Source organism: Gallus gallus, chromosome 7, assembly GCF_016699485.2.
Source record: "Gallus gallus isolate bGalGal1 chromosome 7, bGalGal1.mat.broiler.GRCg7b, whole genome shotgun sequence".
Taxonomy (NCBI): Eukaryota; Metazoa; Chordata; class Aves; order Galliformes; family Phasianidae; genus Gallus; species Gallus gallus.
This window is the reverse complement of record NC_052538.1, coordinates 11,076,706-11,095,166: the sequence shown is the minus strand read 5'-3', so window position 1 is coordinate 11,095,166 and position 18,461 is coordinate 11,076,706. Positions and strand designations below refer to the sequence as shown.

Here is an 18,461-nt window from a genome sequence, read left to right as displayed (position 1 = left end):
ATTAATTTAAAACATTGTAGTTTGATTTAACATACAGAATTAACTCTATCATTTATTTGGGCAGGTAGTGATAAGGGAGAATGGTTTTAAACTAAAAGCGAGCAGATTTAGGTTAGATTTTAGGAGGAAATTCTTTACTTAGAGACTGGTGAAGTGCTGGAGCAGGCTGCGAAGAGAATCTGTGGATGCTCCATCCCTCGTGGTCTTCAAGGCCAGATTGAGCTCTGGACAGCCTGTTCTAACTGGTGGTAGCCCTGCCCATGGCAGGGTATTGGAACTGGACCCAAGCCATTCTATCATGATGATTTAAGTACACTGCTGTAACTGCCAAGCCATATAAATTCAAGATAAAAACAGCTTATGTTTCTCTGGGAACCTGTCCTAAGAGCAGTCATCATATGAGACTTTTTGAGCTTACAAGAAGATACTGGCATGGTCCCAGACAGACAGAAACACAAATCAGGATCTAGTTACAATCACATCTGAATCACATCTGAATGAAGTTTGCATCTTTCTTACAATTGACTGACACTGGGAGTGTGACGATCATAGCCTCGAAACATAACAAGGGATTTTTATGGGTATCTCTCTCCCTCTCTCTATACATGTATGGAAACATTCTGGCAACTTTTTCCTAAAAAGAATGGTGAAGTTATGATGCGATTCAATTTGTAGTCAATATCTAAGCAAAAAAAATAGCAACACACTACGTAGTTCACTTGAACTCCTCCTCTTTTTATGGCTGCTGCTGCCTATTAGAAGGTTGATCCAGTGACTGGGTGAGTTCCTACTGACACTCACCTTGTTTCCAGTGAAGTGGAAGAGGGCTTTCTTTCAGACAGATGGGTATTTTCTGCTTCAACTGTGGTAGCCTAAGAAACCTAGAATTAGAAAATGTCTGTCCTTAGAAGTACTTTGAATATGTGAATAAAGGGACATGGCACTACATAACAAGAATATTAACCAAAATGAAGAGTTGTTTGCAGCCTTCACATGGCAAGGTGAGTGAACAGATATGTATACTCATAAGAGAGTGGAATAACAAACTTGTGTGTAATTTTGATTCTGTACTGAAGGAAATTAACAAAGGTTGTATGCAGCTGAGTTTCAAAGCTGTTAGTTCTGAGATTTCATTTACCAGAGGAGATAGATACCTTTGTTTTTAGGAACCTATGTATCTGAGTAACCTTGTGTGTACTTAGCATAGATCTTTATTAAGTTGATTTAGCAGTGGGTAGAAACTTCCACTTGAAGTCATCTGGTGGGAGCACTTAACCACAGGAGAGCTGGCTGTAATATTCTGCCTATGAGGGCTGATAGTTATTTTTGTGTGCAGTTGAATTTTCAAAATATTAATAAGCAAGGTAAGTGCCTTCTTGGTAAACAGTGTGGAAGTGACACAGTAAAACTGTCCTCCAGAATGCATGTCTTGCCACAGGTAAGTACTTTACATTTTGAGGAGTTGGTTTTCTATTTTCACCCCACCTTAAAATAGAATTAGTAAATATCACTGCTTGAAGTTCAAAGCTTGTTAATATTTGGATAGCATGCATTGGTTTTTTATGCTTACTAATCTACTTGGTAAAAAGTATTTAACTTGTTAGTTTCATTTTCTTCCCTGTTAAACTATTACAGAAACAGTTCAGTAAATCTTATTCTTCTATACTGCTCTTTCTGTTCTCCTCTTTAAAGTTTCTTCATACACTAAAATGCAACTTATTTTTTTCTGAAGCACAGACTTAGTGTTATGTTATGTGCGGTTAATTATGGGCATTACCCTTGTAAAGGATATACATAGTGTACATAACATACATTAATAAGATCACTGTGCACTTCAGTGTAGCTCCATCGTCTCACAACTACATCAGCAGCCCTCAATGAGAACTAAGACAAAAACACTCAGAACCATTACCATGATGTACTTGGAGTATGAATCAGATTTAAACAAGGCATAAAATTGTCAGAAGTAGATTTAGACCAAATCCCGTAATAATCTAATGTCACGATGCAGTGGTGATGGAATTAGTTTCAAAACAGGTTAATTTACACCTTCAGCTGAAGCAGATACTTCCGTATTTATTCATTTCATATTGCTGCATTTTTTTGCTCTCTTGATCATGATTCCATAAAGTGAAAATAGCAAATTTCTGTTGAACTTTAACAGGCATAAACATCCTTCACCTGTAAGTAAGATACCTAATTCTAATTTTGAAGAGAATCATATTTAAGTGGCTCCTTAAAAAGAGGCTCCTTAAGGCTCCTTAAAACTTCCACAAAAGTTTTAGGAATGAAAAAAGGTACACTTTACATATCTCTTTACTTTTTTTATGGTGGAGGATATATGCAAATAACTATTCAATTTGCAGTGGTTGCTTGCTAAACCCCACCATACCACTCTCTCACTCCCCCTTGTCAAAAGAATGGGGGAAAAATGATGGAAGAAAAGAGACTTGGGTTGACATAAGGGCAGTGTAATTAAAGGGGAAAAAAAACCAAACCCAAACCCAACAAGCAAAAGAAACACAGGGAAAAAATAATTGTTATCTGCTTTCCATCAGCAAACTGTTCAGCCATGTCTTGGGAAGCAGGGTTTCAGTACGTGTAGTGTTTGCTCAGGAAAATACTCTCATAACAAAAGTCCCCCTTCTCCTTCCATTTCCTCAGGGTTTTTTTTTTTTTTTTTTTTTTTTTTTTTTTTTTTTTTTTTTTTTTTTTTTCTGAGCGTGGCATCATACAGTACAGAATATCCCATTGGATAGTTCAGGACAGCTGCCCTGATGGTGTCCCCTCCCCACCTCTTTTCCACCCCCTGCCTACTGTTATTTTTTTTTTTCAGCAGGGGGAGAAAGTCTTGATGCTGTGCCAGCACCACATAGCAGTAGACAAAATATTGGTGTGTTATCAGTGCTGTTCTAGCTATGAGTGCAAAGCCCAGCAGTGTGTGGTCTGCTGTGGGGAAAATCAACTCCATCCCAGCCAGACCCAGTAGACTATTACCTTAAATTTTAATTCTTTTTCCTCTTCTTTTTCTTTCTTCTCTCTTTCATTTTCTGTTACTATAGCTCTTATTGAACTTCCTCCCTCCTCCTTGTCTGGATCTTGCAAATTTTCACAAGGTAACTAAGAGTTTTCTTACTAGTGTCTTTTGTTTCTCAGGACAAGAACTAGGATAGCGATTTACGTTTTAGCACTGAGTTTTGTTCACAATTGTCTCATGTTCTTCATGCCCTTAAGTCCTATTTTACAAGTCCTGCTTGTTCTGAATGAGGTCTTCAAGTGTTTTCAGCTATATTTGGATATGCATTACTCTCCCTTTCTCCCCAGCTTGGTGAATGATTTAATAGCTTAGCTACATTGAAAAAGTTAATCTAAAGATTCTTCACCATTTTCTAATTTTACAGGATATGCAAGCACCTCAGGTTCTAGCTAATATTGCTGAGAGCTGCAAATAGTCAGTAACTCATTAGATCAGTCTCTCAAATTGTTCTTTCGTATTTCTGAAGTTAAAATGCATTTTCTTAAGTCTCTGCTAGTTTCCTCAACTGATTGCTGCATTTCTGCTGTGTTTTAGTTCTCTGCCTTCCCAGCAGTCCTCTTTTAAATTAAGGTACTTCAGTAAGCGTGGTTTTTTGTCTTGTCAGTTCTAGGTACAGATAATGTGGAGCAGAAAACCTACAGTGATGCTGATATGGTCAAACATCTGCTAGCTGAGGTACGTTCATCTCTGTAATGCTATGTTAATATATTTGAGGACATGTATTTCAAGAGATTATTCAGCTATTGGGAATCCTGATTCAGTTGTCTTCATGAGCTGCTTATCAAACATATGGGCCATGAGAAGCTGCCTAGTCAGTTGCATCGTCTCAGAAACAGAATTTAGCTAAACTATGGATGCCTTAGAGGAGCTGGCAAGTAACAAGGAAGAAACAGCTTTCTTCTTGGCTTTTATTCCATTTATTCTATTATTTATTATATTATTCCATTTATTCTATTATTTTTTTTTATTCCACTTAAGCAATCTGTTCTGGAGAAGTTGTTACTTGAAAGACAACAGAACTAGGCATATGTGAATTCTTAGAATGATACAACAGAGCCCACAACGTCATCAAAACTATACCTAGGCTAGGTGCTGTCCCCTGTTACTGAAAATGACTATGCAAGAGAAACGCAGTTAGGGATGTGTTCTGTCTTTTTATGTGCAGAAAGATCGGGACCTGGAACTGGCAGCACGAATTGGACAAGCCCTGCTTAAGCGAAACCATCTGTTGACAGAGCAGAATGAAGCACTAGAAGAACAGTTAGGACAAACTCTAGATCAAGTGAGTGATTTTTTTTTTTCTTCTTTTTTTCTTCTTTTTATGATGATACAAGTAGGCTTAGTAGAAATATATTATTCCACTGTGAACACACAATTGCTGCTTTCAAACTATGTGGTGTACTTAGAAATCATTCTCCTCATTGGCATAGTTCACTCACCTTTCTTGAGCTAAGGATTGAGGTCTGCACATGGTAGTTACTGAGAAATTGTGAGAATGTTAGGTGCTATTTATGATATACTTAGAGCAAAATTGCACTTTTAAAGTGTTTGTTTTGACCATCAGTCTGATATTTTTGTTTTAAACTAAGAATATAATAATATAAGTAAAAATAAACTATGTAGTTGACATGTGTTGTGACCTTCTACATAGCAACTTCCGAAGAGAAGAAGCAGTCAGAAAAGGAGTTGACTTAATGGAGTGCTTCCACTTAAATAGGAAATTAAAAAAAACATGAAAAGAGAGTTCTGTTCCCTATCTTCATTCCATTTTTTCCGTTAAGCACTTATTCTTTATTTAATCTTTTCTTGATTATTCTTGCTTTAAAAAAAAAAAAAAAAAAAAAAAAAAAATTAAATAGTTGTCAACCTAGAAAGTATCCCAAGTTTTGTTTTGCATTTTTTATCTTTGGGGACAATACATGTAGGCTGAGTGATAGTGAAATAGTTTCAGCTGCTTGTATTAAACAGTATGCTGGTAATAAGTACATACAATCAGCTGTAGGCCAGCATAGGCTTATTTATTCACATAAAAGTATCAATATGCAAAAGGAATTTGTCTTGATTTGTCTTTGTCCTATGGTTCATTTACTATATAGACTGGAGGGGACCATTCTGTGTGCATACATAGATATCTACTGGTTCTTTTCTCCAGTTGCAGTGCAGAAAATTGGTCATAAACAAAAGTATACTACCTTGTTAAAATGTTAGATGTAACAAGGCAGCTGGAAAACTATTTTAAAGTAAATTGTCCTAAAGAACAAACAAACAAAATAGTAAGCTGTGTTGTCCATTCTTGTATTACCTTAAATTTTCAGTCTCCTTTACAGTGCTAAAACTATGATTTTGTGAACTGCCTGTAGGATAAACAGGGCCTGGATCTTCTGTGCAAATATAAATAAATTGATGGTGACCAGTGAGCAGTTTTAATCTCATTTTAGAGTAGAGCAGCGATATCCCAAGAATTTAGAGGCTGCGTAAATAACACACTATAATAGTGTTTAGCTAAACAGTAGTTCACAAGCTGGTAATCTTATTTTGTGCTAGGTTAACCAGCTCCAGCATGAACTGTCAAAGAAGGACGACCTGCTTCGTATTGTTTCAATTGCTTCTGAGGAAAGCGAAACAGATTCTAGCTGTTCCACACCACTTCGTTTCAATGAGTCTTTCAGTGTATCACAAGGTCTCTTGCAGCTGGATACCTTGCAAGATAAACTCAGGGAGTTGGAGGAAGAGAACCTTGCTCTCCGATCAAAGGTATAGCTGAGTTATAGTATGTACTATGTATGCTGGATATGAGATAAATCAGAACTGTTTAAAAATCTAGTATCTGGGCTTCTCTTTAAACATATAGGTGTTTTGTTTCACTGTATGCACGTAATATCCAACCATATTTCTTCCACTCTCCACATCCTCCTGTTTTCTTCACTACTGTTATGTTCAAAGACCTCTACTCCTTTCACATGCCTTTATGTTATATGTGAATCTATATGAGCACCCAGCTGAAGAATGTTGGATGTATCAGACCCTTGAGTGTTTGTGACCAGGTTCTGGTGTAAATCTGACTGCAATTAGTAGCAGTATTTTGGAAATTCCTTTGTGTTGAGGTTACATCTTAGTTCGATATTAAGGATTAAATAAGTAAATAAATCTTTATGAAGACAGAGTGGGAACAGATTCTTCACTTGCAGCAAAGTCCAAAATAAAATTTGTAGCATTAACATATGTATACATAAACTGAAATGGGAAAACTAATATATTTTTTTTAAGGCCTGCCATCTGAAGACAGAAACCATTACATATGAAGAGAAGGAACAGCAGTTAGTCAATGACTGTGTCAGAGAGCTCCGTGAGTATTTAAGTTGTATCTTGCAATATCAAAACAGTACTTGAACACCTGCTGCCTAAACTTTCTCTTATTCATCCCTGGACTAAAAAATGAGCTTCAGTAATTTCTGCCAGTTATTTGAGTTTTACTCTTTTACCAAGTGCACATGTCTTTTGTTCTGTATTCCATGAAGCTTCATTGTGGTATTCAACTTCAGCAGAAAACCTTCTGTTTAGAAACCTAAACTGAAGACTACAGACTCTGGAAAATAGATGAATTTAAATTGGCAAGTGTTTTGATGTGTCTGGAACAGTTGTCTAGATTTGCTTCAAGGAGTACTTACTTGCAGAGGATGGCAGCTATTCTGCTATTTTTTTTTTTTTTTATGGCTGTATATTTTTTTTTATTGGTAGTCATTTTATATAGTCTGATTCTTTTGTGCATAATAAGCCCATATTTTAAGTTTGCTGTTTTATTTTTGTATGCAACCACCGTAAGGAAGACTGGCTGCCTGTTTCTTTTCTATTAAGATAACCATAAAACAATATGAATTGATACCTAGCTAGTTGTTAATTTACTATTTTGTCTGCAGAAAATTATATCCTTTGCAAGTAAATGTTAATTTCTTAAAAACTCCTATTTTCCTTCAGTGAGAATTTCCATGAGTTCTGTTTTGTCTAACTTCATAGCATATACAGGCTTACTAGCCATTCTGGGCTCACAGAATCTTCTTCTACAGAATGCCTGCTCTGCAGCTTTAAAATTTGTGTCTTCAGGAAAGTGATTCTAAGTATGAGATCATATGCCTACAGGACCTTGGACAGGATTTATCCTGTAGCAAACCTGTGAGATCCAATAATCACTATCAATTAAATATAGTTTATATCGCTTTAAAAGATTCTAGAGAATTGTTTTTCTAACCAAGGTTATGCTTCTAAATCTGTAGTCTGACCTTTTATGCAAGATAGATCATACTTTATTATGACTTTGTACACTTGCCCTGAAAACATAGCAAGAAGCTATCTGTATAAGGAAATGTTCAAAGAAAGTGAAAATAACCACTGGAAATTGTGTGCAGTAGGTCTTTGGGGAACAGATAGTGATTAGAATCAAAAGGTAGATTAAGAGGTGTATGCTGTGTTGAGAAAATGTGAAAAAATCTTTGCTTACAGAAAATGGTGGTTAATAACAAGATCAACTCAGAGCCTGCTTTCTTCACAGCATATTCCAATAAATCTGGTCTTGATTACGGGTCCCTGTGTCATTTGAAATAATTTCTAGCAGCTTCTCTTGGTCATGTTATGGTCATTAATCCTATCTTTGCTATGCATATGAATTTCTGCATACTCAATTTTCCTCACGTTACACCTACATTTGAAGTTAACTTTTTCTCTTCCTTTTTATTCCTTTAAGACCTTGATTGAGTTGCTTTCATATTTTGTAGGGCAAACAAATGCACAAATTTCCAGAATAACAGAGGAGTTGTCAGAGAAGAGTGAGGAGTTGGTTCGCTACCAGGAAGAGATTTCATCCCTTTTGTCTCAGATTGTTGATCTTCAGCATAAACTCAAAGAAGTAAGGAAGTGCTGATGAAGTATGCATGCATGTATGCATGCGCACACAAGCAGATGCGTGTGCTTGCAGTGGGTGAAAATAGACTTGCAAGGTGGGGATTACATCACTGTGACTGTTTCAGGAAAGTATGGCAGAGGATCTACTCTCTCAAGGAAATCAGCTAAGAAAATAATAGACACCTTTTTGTGCTTTCAGCATGTGATTGAGAAGGAAGAGCTGAAACTTCACTTACAAGCTTCCAAAGATGCTCAGAGACAACTGACAGCAGAGGTACTTAAGGTGCATGTGTACGTTTGTGTGTGTAACAGAATACGAGAGAAATAAAATTAAATGACAACAAGAACTTTCTGCTTTTTAATTATTATTTATTTATTTTAAAATCATTTATTTATTCATTTTTCATTATGGTAGAAGCCAAATGATCGGAGGAAAAGAATAACTGCTTTTAGTTCAGTCTGCACAAATACTTTCATGGTTCATAGGAGTCTGAAAGGCAGAGAGGATGTTCCAAGTAGATAGATTTTACTTACTTTTCTTAGCTTTTACGAAAAAGAGTGCTTTAATACAAATATTACTGATTACATCAACAGTGCTGTAGCTCACTGTAGCTTAAGGAAATTCTCTTCCTTTTGTATTTACAGTATTTGTAGGGTTTTTTTTTTTTTTTTTAAATTTACTTTGGTTTTAATTCTGTACTCCTTTGAGTCTTAATTTGGACTTTGTCCCTCACCACTGAAATTAGTGTGAGTGTTATGCTGATCATAGTCATAGAATCACTGAATGGTTTGGGTTGGAAGGGACCTTTAAGATCATCTGGTTCCAACCCCCCTGCTATAGGTAAGGATGCCTCCACTAGACCAGATTGCTCACAGCCCCCCATCTAGCCTGGCCTTGGGTGCTTCCAGGGAGAGTGCCACCACAACCTCACTGGACAACCTGTTCCAGCAACTCACCAGTCTCACAGTGAAGAGCTTCTTCCTAATTTGTCATCTAAATCTACCCTCTTCCAGTTTAAAGCCATTTCCCCTCATCCTAACACTATCTGCCCTTATAAGAAGTCTCTCCCAAGCTTTGCTGTAGGCCCCTTCCAGGTACTGGAAGGTCTCTATAAGGTTCCCCTGAACCCTTCTCTTCTCCAGGCTGAAGATCCCCAAATCTCTCAACCTGCCCCCATAGAGGAGGTGCTTCAGCCCTCTCGTCATCTTCATGGCCCTTGTCTGGACCCGCTCCTAGAGCTCCATGTCTTTCTTGTGTCTATTATTGCTTTCAATTTTAGATGTTAGCATGTGCTGTTTAATGGTAGAAATATGGTACTGAATCCATCCCATCTGTACAAGTTACTCAGTTTCACTGTGTCTTTTTTTGCTTCTGTTGAAGTTTAATGGTATCATGTCATCTTTTCTCTTTCAGTTACATGAGTTGCAAGATCGGAACGCAGAGTGTCTGGGGATGTTGCATGAATCTCAAGAAGAAGTGAAGATGCTGCGCAGCAGAGCCAGCTCCGTTGCTTGTCTCTGCCACCCTCAGGCATGTGGAGCATTTCCTGTGGTAACAAATACTACTGCTATGGTGTATACCTACTGGCACAAATAGCCGGGAGTAAATAGGTGTTACAGGTGCTGCAGTGGGAACCATTTTGTTAAAGGCAAAGGAGCTGAGGTTTTTCAGTTTTTTGAGGTGTACATTTCTGAGAATTTCATATTTAGTAAATTAATCATTCACTTGCTATTTTATGATATTAGGATGGCTTTTCCTTTTTATGTGACTTTTATTTTAAATACAGGAATTAATATGTTCAGTTGTTTGAGTTCAGTTGTGCTAATATATTGTTAGATTTTATAACTTGACAATATTTAAGAAACAAACCGTTTTTTTTTTTGAGAGTTCAAATAGCATTTTTTTCCTCTAAGTATCTTATGATGTACTTTTATGTCCTTATCTCCTTTGTGAAATTTCAACTTTAAGCATAATCAGAAATGTGTTAGACTAATTGCTGAAGATAACTAAACCAATGGAAAATGTTAAGAAGCATTTTTTTTCTTCTTTTTAGTATCAGGAATATTTTGATCTGTGTATCACAAATTTCTGGCCCATGCTGGGAATTTGTCAGGTTTTGATTGGTCGTTCTGCTTATTCAGAAACCCTTGTGTATGTTTTGACCTTGTAAGAAGTGCTCTTACCAAGCGTAGCTTAATTTAAAGAAACCAAGAGTACCAAGAAAGTAGATTTTGCTAATGAAAGCTGAACAGTTTTATGTAGGTGTTATTATTCAGAGACTGGGAGGTGTATGCGTTATACTCTGTGTGAAACGTATTGATGAGTAAAAAAATTGAAAATGTTTAAGTATTTTGAGAGATGTTTTCTGCTAAAATAATTGTATTTAATTTGTCGACTCTTCTGGTTCTCTTTCTTTCCTCTAGGATTCCCTTGCAGCAGAAATTGAAGGGACAATGCGGAAGGAATTGAGTCAGGTTGATGAATCTCTCCTATCCAAGCAAAAGTATGTTTTTAGATATATTTGTGACATTTCAGTACTTTTCCATATGCTTGTATTAGGTAAGATGAACTGACTGAATGTGTGTGAAACAATGTTTTCTATATGGCTTAAAAAAAAAATTAGCTGGTGGACTTTTCAACTTTGAAACGTGTTATTCTTAATTGGTTCCGTGAGGAAACTGGAAATTTGCTAGAAGAATGTTATCTCATTCTTCGATTTCTGAGATCTTTGATGCAGATTCTCTGGCAAGCAGCACTAGTTTTATCACTTTGACTACTTATATCATTTGCCAAATAGTTTTTCTATTATAGTTTAAATACTAATAACAATTTCTAAAGCTCTGAAGATTTATTCCTGAGGACCACACTCCTGAGCAAGAGTTAGATATAAGCTCCTAAAATTTCTCAGATAGTTATCAGTAGACTGTTTTGTTCTTCCAGGTCAAAGTAAGCGGTAATTCTGATATTAAAGTAGGAGTGTCTTAGGTAATTCTGTTCTTCTGGGCTTAAATCTTTTTAGTCAGATCTCTGTAGTCTTTGGCAAATTTGTTGCGCAAAGCTTTATCATCCTTTTAGAAATGCTTCTGAAACCCACGTTTGTTTCCTTGTTTTTTTTCCTGCAGGAGTCAACAGAAACGAGTATTTGACACTGTCAGGGTTGCTAATGTTACTCGTGGCCGCTCTTCTTTTCCTGCTCCATTACCAATCCCTGGATCTAATAGGTCAAGTGTTGTTATGACAGCAAAGCCTTTTCAGTCTGGCTTACAGATGGAAAGTCATGCACAGATGACCCAGAGGAGCAGCTCTGAGAGGAATTTGAAGTAGGAAACAGTCTATCATTGTCTTTCTAAACTGATTTACTTAAAACTAAATCCACACTGAACCCTTGCTACATATGAGGAAAATATTTAATTTAGTGGTCTCTGTATCTGTTATTTTTTCTTGTTTCTCACAGGGGCAGACATAAGCCTGGCCAGCCAGGAACACCTGGAGACAATGACTTAGTCACAGCTCTGCACAGGCTCTCCCTCCGTCACCAGAACTATCTGAGTGAGAAGCAGTTCTTTGAGGAGGAATGGGAGCGAAAAATGCATTTGCTGACTGAGCAGAAAGAAGGGGCCAGTGGTTATAGTACACCAACAGAAAGTTGTTTTTCCTTGGGTACAAACTCAGAATTCACTGATCTCTCTGCCAGCTCCAGTAACCTCCGTGTCCTTCTACCAGAAAAACTGCAAATTGTCAAGCCCATTGAAGGTAAGCAGATGATCTTCCTTCTTCTGTCAGCAGAAAAAGATTTTATATTAATTTGCCAACTAACTCATTGTGTATATAGGCAGACATGGTAATAAGGGGAAGAAATAGTATTGTTGGATATGTGCCAACTAGCTCATCAATATCACCTTGTATTTGGCTTTCTTATATGGTGCTAAGTGTTAGGCTTTTTCTGGCTCTTGGCATCGCCATCCAAGTGCACTTTGTGCTTCAGCAACAACACCAGTTGGCTGAAATTGTTGTGATCAAGCGTTCTTGTAACTCAGTGTAATAGGAGGCGTTGGCTCTCTGAAACCATTCTCTTCTGTTGCACCAGGATCTCAGACGCTGTTCCACTGGCAGCAGCTTGCTCGACCCAACCTAGGCACCATACTTGACCCAAGACCGGGTGTTGTTACAAAAGGTTTTACCCCTCTGACCGATGATTCTGTGCACCGCATCTCTGACTTGGAGGAGGATGATGAAGAAGAAGGGGAAGGAGGTATAACATTTCAAGTGCAACAATCCTTCCCAGAGAAAAAGAAGTCTGCAGTGGCAAAACCGGTGTCAGGGATTTTCCTGTCACCTATTACTTCAGTAGCAGTACCACTCACTGGTAAGAGGCACAGTTACTGACTTTCCTCCTTTTGTATGCTTATTTCTGAGGTTTTAACCCATACTTGATGCCTTGATCATTTTAGCTGTTTACAGACTGTCCACCTTCCGCATTCAAGTCTGCAGTAAATTTGTTAGGGAGACGTTCTCAATTTCATCTACATGCTACAAAATACAGTGCTGGGGGTTGTAGAAGGTGGTGTTTGTCTTCCATGTCAGTTTTTTAATTAGGTGGTACAACACTTCTGGAAAACTTACCTGGGATAAGGCTAAATCTGAATAACTATATGCTAAGCAATTACCTTATAAAACAATTGAAAATGATCAGTATCTTCCATTAAATTATCAAAAGTGTGCTACTTTTGTTAGTAAAAGGAATAAAGCTTAGATTCTGTGGAAAACAGTGGCTTACAAAGGTGAGGATGGATATCCTAACATTAAATTTGTATCAAACCCCTCATGGAAAAATTATGTATTGCAAACACTGATCTTATTTTTGTCAAAATACAAATCGCTAAGGAAGGCTGATGTCAAAGAATGGGAGAAACATCCCTGCTTTCTCTTTGTGCGTGGGCTTCATCGCTGTTCATGTGCTGAGCTCTCTGATTGCAGTGTGGGATTTCAGACTGAAATTTCTTATCAGGACTCTACTTTTTGTTAGGTTTTATTTTTCTTTAGGAATATATCTCCAATAACTTAGTTTTCTGCAGAATTCTGTACTACAGTATTTCTAAGTGCTAGTTCAGACACAACTTAATACACATGGTACAAGTTTGTTCCGGTTCTCTTCATCTTCAGAGCATTTTATAAAGGCTAGATAGAAGCTTGTGCCTTGTTTTTTGATTCAAGTTGGGTGTCCATATTTCTTGTACTGCTAGTTAGCTTCTGTGGTTATTGATGTTACTAACATTTGAAAAGCATAATTTCAGCTGATCTTAAATGGGAAAAAACATAAAGCAAGAAAGTAAATGGATTTTAAAATAAGCTAATGGTAGTATCTTTTTCTCAACTGAAATAGCTGACTTTGAGACAACACTGTCTTTGTCTTTTAAAAAAGCTAAAAATGAGCAGTGATAACATCATCTTAAACATTGTTTTCATTAATCATGATCAGTCTCTATTTTTAACCTTATGGGATGTAAATTCTCCACATTGCAGCCTCGAATCCTGGCAAGTGTCTGTCTTCAACAAATTCCACATTTACTTTTACTACCTGTAGAATCCTTCACCCATCTGATGTCACCCAAGTTACTCCCAGGTATGGTGACTGCTGACATCCTAAGAATTGCTGCATAGAATTAGATGGTTGCATTCTGGCTTTTGATATATAGACAAATTAAAAAAAAAAAAAAAAAGTTTGGCAACACATAAAATGTTATTCATTACAGGGGTTGCAATAACAAAGGGGAAACCTGAAATTCTCCAGAATAAAACAGGAGGGGTTTTTTTTTGTTTTTTTGTTTTTTGGTCCTTTTTTAAAAAACTAAGCTATTGCTTAGTGTTGTAACAGTTTATTTTTGTTTCCTTTCTCCATGTTCAGACATTAAAAATTGTATATAAAAGATAAATGCTTTGGTACTTACATCAAAACCTCTTTGTCAACCAATACCTTCTAGATATTTTTCAGAACACTAGTATTGAATCCACTAAAGCTGAAACTGTCAAAAATAGCAAGTTTAATTTTTCTTGAACCTTTCATATACTAAAAAGCAAATATAAAGCCAAGCAACTACAAAGATATCTAATGCATATATCCATGTATCTTCTCTGTTTCACTTTTGTTTCAGCTCTACGTCTGCCCCATTTTCACTTGGAAATAGTGGCAACAGCATGGGAAACCATGTAGTGAGCACTCCAGCCATGTCTTACAGGCTTAGTATTGGAGAATTTCTCACCAACAGAGGAGATTCAACTACTACCCTCAGCAGTACCAGCAGTCTGGCTCAACTCTTGCAAGAGCGAGGCATCTCTGCCAAGGTTTATGCTAGCCCCCTATTAGATAAACTGCCACTGATACAGCCCCCTCGTACAGTCCCCATTCCTTCTACTCCGCCGAATTCTCCTTCACATTCACCTTGTCCTTCTCCTCCACCATTTGAGTCTCGAGTGCATCACTCAGAAAATTTCCTGGCTTCAAGACCAGCAGAAACATTCTTGCAGGAAATGTATGGCCTGAAGCCCTCTCGTAATGCTCCAGATGTAGGCCAGCTGAAGATGAACCTGGTGGACAGGCTGAAGAGGCTGGGTATTGCCAGAGTCGTCAAGCCCCCTGATACACAGGACCACAAGAAGAATCAGGGGGCAGAGGTTAGCTTGCAGAGGCCAGACTCGGCTGTGTTTTTAAACGCAGGTAGCAACTTAATGGCAGGACTGAGAAGAAACCAGAGTCTTCCAGCCATGATTGGAGCATTAGGGGCCCCAGTCTGCACACAGTCAACCAAAATGGATATCCTAAAGGAGAACTGATTGCTCTGGACACTGGCGTATTAAATAATTCAAGAGGGATAAACATCCAGTATGGAAATGGTTAGGTGTGTTACAGAAGAGTTGGAGAAGGCATGTGCATGTTAAAAGAGGGGGGAGAGAGAAGTGATGGGATCAAGGAGAAAAGAACATTGCTTGAGTCTGGGAAAGAAGGCTTTTGAGGAAGATAAGAAAAGAAGTAAGAAACCAAAGCTTAGTTTTGAGATCCCTCCAGCATCTGTCTTAGCTTAAGTAAAAGACCCACTGTAGACATTTTCAGTATTTTAACCTTCTAAACTGTACTTGTAGAACTGTCTTGCAGGTGCTGTTCTATTTTTTCTACCATATGATTATAGTATTTATAATTTGTTAGCAGTCAGGCTGTTTTAATTGAATATGATATTAAGATAATAATCAGTCTGACCAGCATCATTTGTCCAAGTTTTTCTCTGTAGCAAATACAAAAACTTGGAACTACTTTAATTCTAGTATTTTCTAGCTCAGAAACTCCCCATTTTGAGAAGCAAAGGTGAGAACCTTTAATTTGATATTTGAGCACAAAAATGAATGATCAGGATTTGTGTTTTTGAAAGAGTGCAATTATGCTAGTGTGTTACTCACAGAAGTTAATTTCTTTCTAGAGCTTCTGAAGCATACAGTGGAAAGTGCAATGAATGAGAACTAAGAAGCATAAAAGTATGTATTAGGGTGAAAATTTCAAGCTAAGAAATCTTTTTTTTTTTCCACATACAAAGAAAAATCTCAGGCATGTTTCAGTATTGCAAAAGGAAATAAAAACTAGGTGCTTGATTCGGAGTTTGTTTTCATTTGGCATAAGCAGAGAGCATTTACCTAAACACCTGAAAAATCAGTAATCTGAATCTAGACATTCTGTATATTGGAGAGCTCGGCAGCAACATCATGCCTTTTGTTCAGGTATTCCTGATTTTAGGCAGGATTTTGTTCGAAAGATTTCATTAAGATCAAAATTTATCATTTTGTATTCAGAAAATGGAAGATGAAAGCTAGTGTTCTTTGTAGCATTTTATGAACGCAGATCAATTTGGCCTGTGTTGAAATCGTGTTTGAATGATGAAAAGTGGCTCTGATCTTGGTTCTGAATTAACACTGAGGCAGACTTTTTGTCTCAAAAGAAAACACCACTGGAGAAATCTGGTTTCAGAGTGACATTGAGCAAAGTATTATTGCCTGTCCTGCTTTTTGAATTCCTTCCTGACCAAGCTTCTAGTCATAACTGAATAATCTACAATAGATTTAAAATATAACTTGAGAAAAAATATTTGTCCCCCATTCCTTGGGGGAATAGATCTGTGCCAGTGATCAGAATGGAAACAGGTTCTTAAATGTTTGTGATTTTTTTTTTTTTTTCAGTGTACCTAACATATTTAAATGATTTTAAAGTTTGTTTCCATACAGTTAGTTAGAACAGCCAGTGTTGACCTTGGCTGTTAGAGTGTATGTGGGACATAGCTGGCATCTTTCTGGGTGCATGGTGTGAAGCACTGGCATAATTACACTGATTTGCATTTGGCATATAGCACATCCACACCCTGTTGCCGCAGGATTGAGTGGAGTAGGGCAAGAAAAGAAAGCTTCTTAAACTGATTTATAATGTGGCCTTTCTGCTTTTACAGCCTATGGATCTCATGATGACTCTGATATAGCAGTCTTTTTTTTGTAAAAGGAAAAGGACTAACCACTTCAAACTTGCACAGGGACTCTCAGCAGAAACTTGTCTGTCAGCAGCGCACAGAAACATTCAGGAACTCCTGGAGTTGCCTTTTGCTCTCTAAGAATCTTATGAAAGGTGAATTTTATTTGAAATACTATATACGGGTTAATTTGTTTTTTAAATGAAAAATATTTAATTCCTTCATGTAAATATTTATGTTTGTACATCCTTAACTGTGCACTGGGCCTTACCTAGCTAAATAAGGTAAGAATGAAAGAGCTGTGGGGAGATATTCTTGCTCTCCAATGAACTAAGGAATGAGCTGACAAAAGATTAGATAGTTTGGTATAAACAGGGAAGTATACAATGTGTCAGAAGTCTGTCTGTTTTATGTACGCTTATTATAGGAATGCATCTATGGGACAGATAATTTTTAAAGGTATTTCACTGTGTTTCTAACTAGCTTCATTATATAACTCCAGCCTTGTGATCATTGCGTGTGTTATCAGCAGAAAAAAGAAAATACATTAAATCCAAATTCTTTTGGCAGACCACGTTTCCATTAAAAGCTATGTAATAGCACATTAATTAAATGCATGTTTCCTTGCAGGACAATTCAATTTTCTGTAGCCTAGCAATAGAAACTGGTTCCGTTCAAACAATATGACAGATGTTGCGGGGTTGGTTGGTTGCTTTCTGTAGGATCATCGGATACTTACACAAGCAGGAAGATGATCAAAGAGTTTGAATACTGTTGTGTTTGTATTCATCCCATTTTTCATGCCATAGTACAGTACTTTTGAAATTCTGTTGTACATTTTGTATACATGTGCCTAGCTTGTAGCAACAGGGAAAGTTGCTATATCTTCCAAGTTTATTTCTTGGTGCCAAAATCAAGCAGATAAACACATCTATTTCTGATAACATGCTAAAGTTGCCATCATTCTAGAAACTCATTTGGGTTCCATTGTCTCCTGCAAGAAAGGAAATGAACTTGGATGACTTAAGTAACTGAGATCTTGCTCAAGATCTTTTTGTACTGCACAGGTGTGATTTGGTTGAGTGAACTGATGGAGAATTGCACTTGAAAAACGTTCTGCTACCTTGCAAATTTGAGACAAAAAATTGATGCTACAAAGAAAAGAAGTGCCATGTTTGTGAAAGTTCAAGACACTGGGAAGGAAATTTTTGTAGTGTCTACATTTATTTGGGTTGGCTTAAATCAAGTACAAGTTTCTATCAGTACAACTAGAAAGTTATACAGTTCAAGTTTCACTGTGTTTGATAAACTTGGAGATAGCTGCACACTCAAAATACCTGTGGGCTGATAAAGTCAAGTCTACTGCAGTCAAAGAGCATTACAGAAGGGATGAGAATAATAGGTTCGAGCCTCCTTTGGCTGTTACACAAGGGAATTACACACAATGTTTGAACGGTCTGGGAACGTTTGTTTCTTTCCATCTGCTTTTTGCACTTACTGTTGTTTCATGGTGGAATGTAAATTTCATAATAAACATGTTTAACATGTCCTTTTTCAGTATGTTGGTCATCTTGTGTGGTTTCTTCCAGATGTCGTCATCTGTTTTGCAATGTTATTTAGTAAAACTAGAGCTTTTAGTAACTAGGGCTATTTAGTAAAATTAGAGCTTTTTGACAGTTGGCTAGAATGTAGGGAGTGGTGTACAGACTTAGTGAACTGGTATCTGCATAAGTATTGCACATAAAAGCTGTCTTAGAAATTGATTCAAAAACTTGATCAGGCTGTGCTAGTCTATTTGCAGTTGTGTTCATACTTAAGCAATTAAAGGAAATAGAGATGTGCAATACAAGTTGTGATCAGACTTTGACAGCAGTATAGATGTGTTGGTTAAATCTAGAAAACAACACTTAGTATGCTCTGCTGCCTTTTGAAAAACATTTTACTTATGAGTGATAAAACTTCACATAGAATCACAAAGAGCTCATCAACTCCTAAGCAGAATATTTGAATGTGAGCCTCAATTGAA

General features: G+C 37.1%; 1 protein-coding gene across 17 annotated transcripts in view; it reads left to right on the top strand.

Annotated features, from left to right (window-relative positions):
• The window catches only part of TRAK2 (trafficking kinesin protein 2), a 43,565-nt gene extending 25,570 nt beyond the window's left edge, over positions 1-17,995 (top strand). For 5 of the 17 annotated variants that reach the window (XM_040703898.2, XM_046943919.1, XM_025152665.3 and 2 more), the window contains 14 exons: positions 3,063-3,116; positions 3,642-3,712; positions 4,203-4,319; positions 5,582-5,791; positions 6,305-6,383; positions 7,807-7,937; positions 8,133-8,207; positions 9,348-9,485; positions 10,358-10,437; positions 11,057-11,254; positions 11,389-11,687; positions 12,022-12,300; positions 13,458-13,557; positions 14,087-17,995. In XM_040703898.2, the coding sequence (XP_040559832.1) occupies positions 3,063-3,116; positions 3,642-3,712; positions 4,203-4,319; positions 5,582-5,791; positions 6,305-6,383; positions 7,807-7,937; positions 8,133-8,207; positions 9,348-9,485; positions 10,358-10,437; positions 11,057-11,254; positions 11,389-11,687; positions 12,022-12,300; positions 13,458-13,557; positions 14,087-14,765 (2,510 nt within the window). In that variant the 3' untranslated portion in view covers positions 14,766-17,995. Of the gene's footprint in view, positions 1-777; positions 1,002-3,062; positions 3,117-3,641; positions 3,713-4,202; positions 4,320-5,581; positions 5,792-6,304; positions 6,384-7,806; positions 7,938-8,132; positions 8,208-9,347; positions 9,486-10,357; positions 10,438-11,056; positions 11,255-11,388; positions 11,688-12,021; positions 12,301-13,457; positions 13,558-14,086 lie in introns of those variants that run through there. The other 12 variants (XM_046943921.1, XM_025152670.3, XM_046943922.1 and 9 more) reach the window with 8 other exon arrangements.
• Positions 17,996-18,461: the final 466 nt, after the last annotated feature.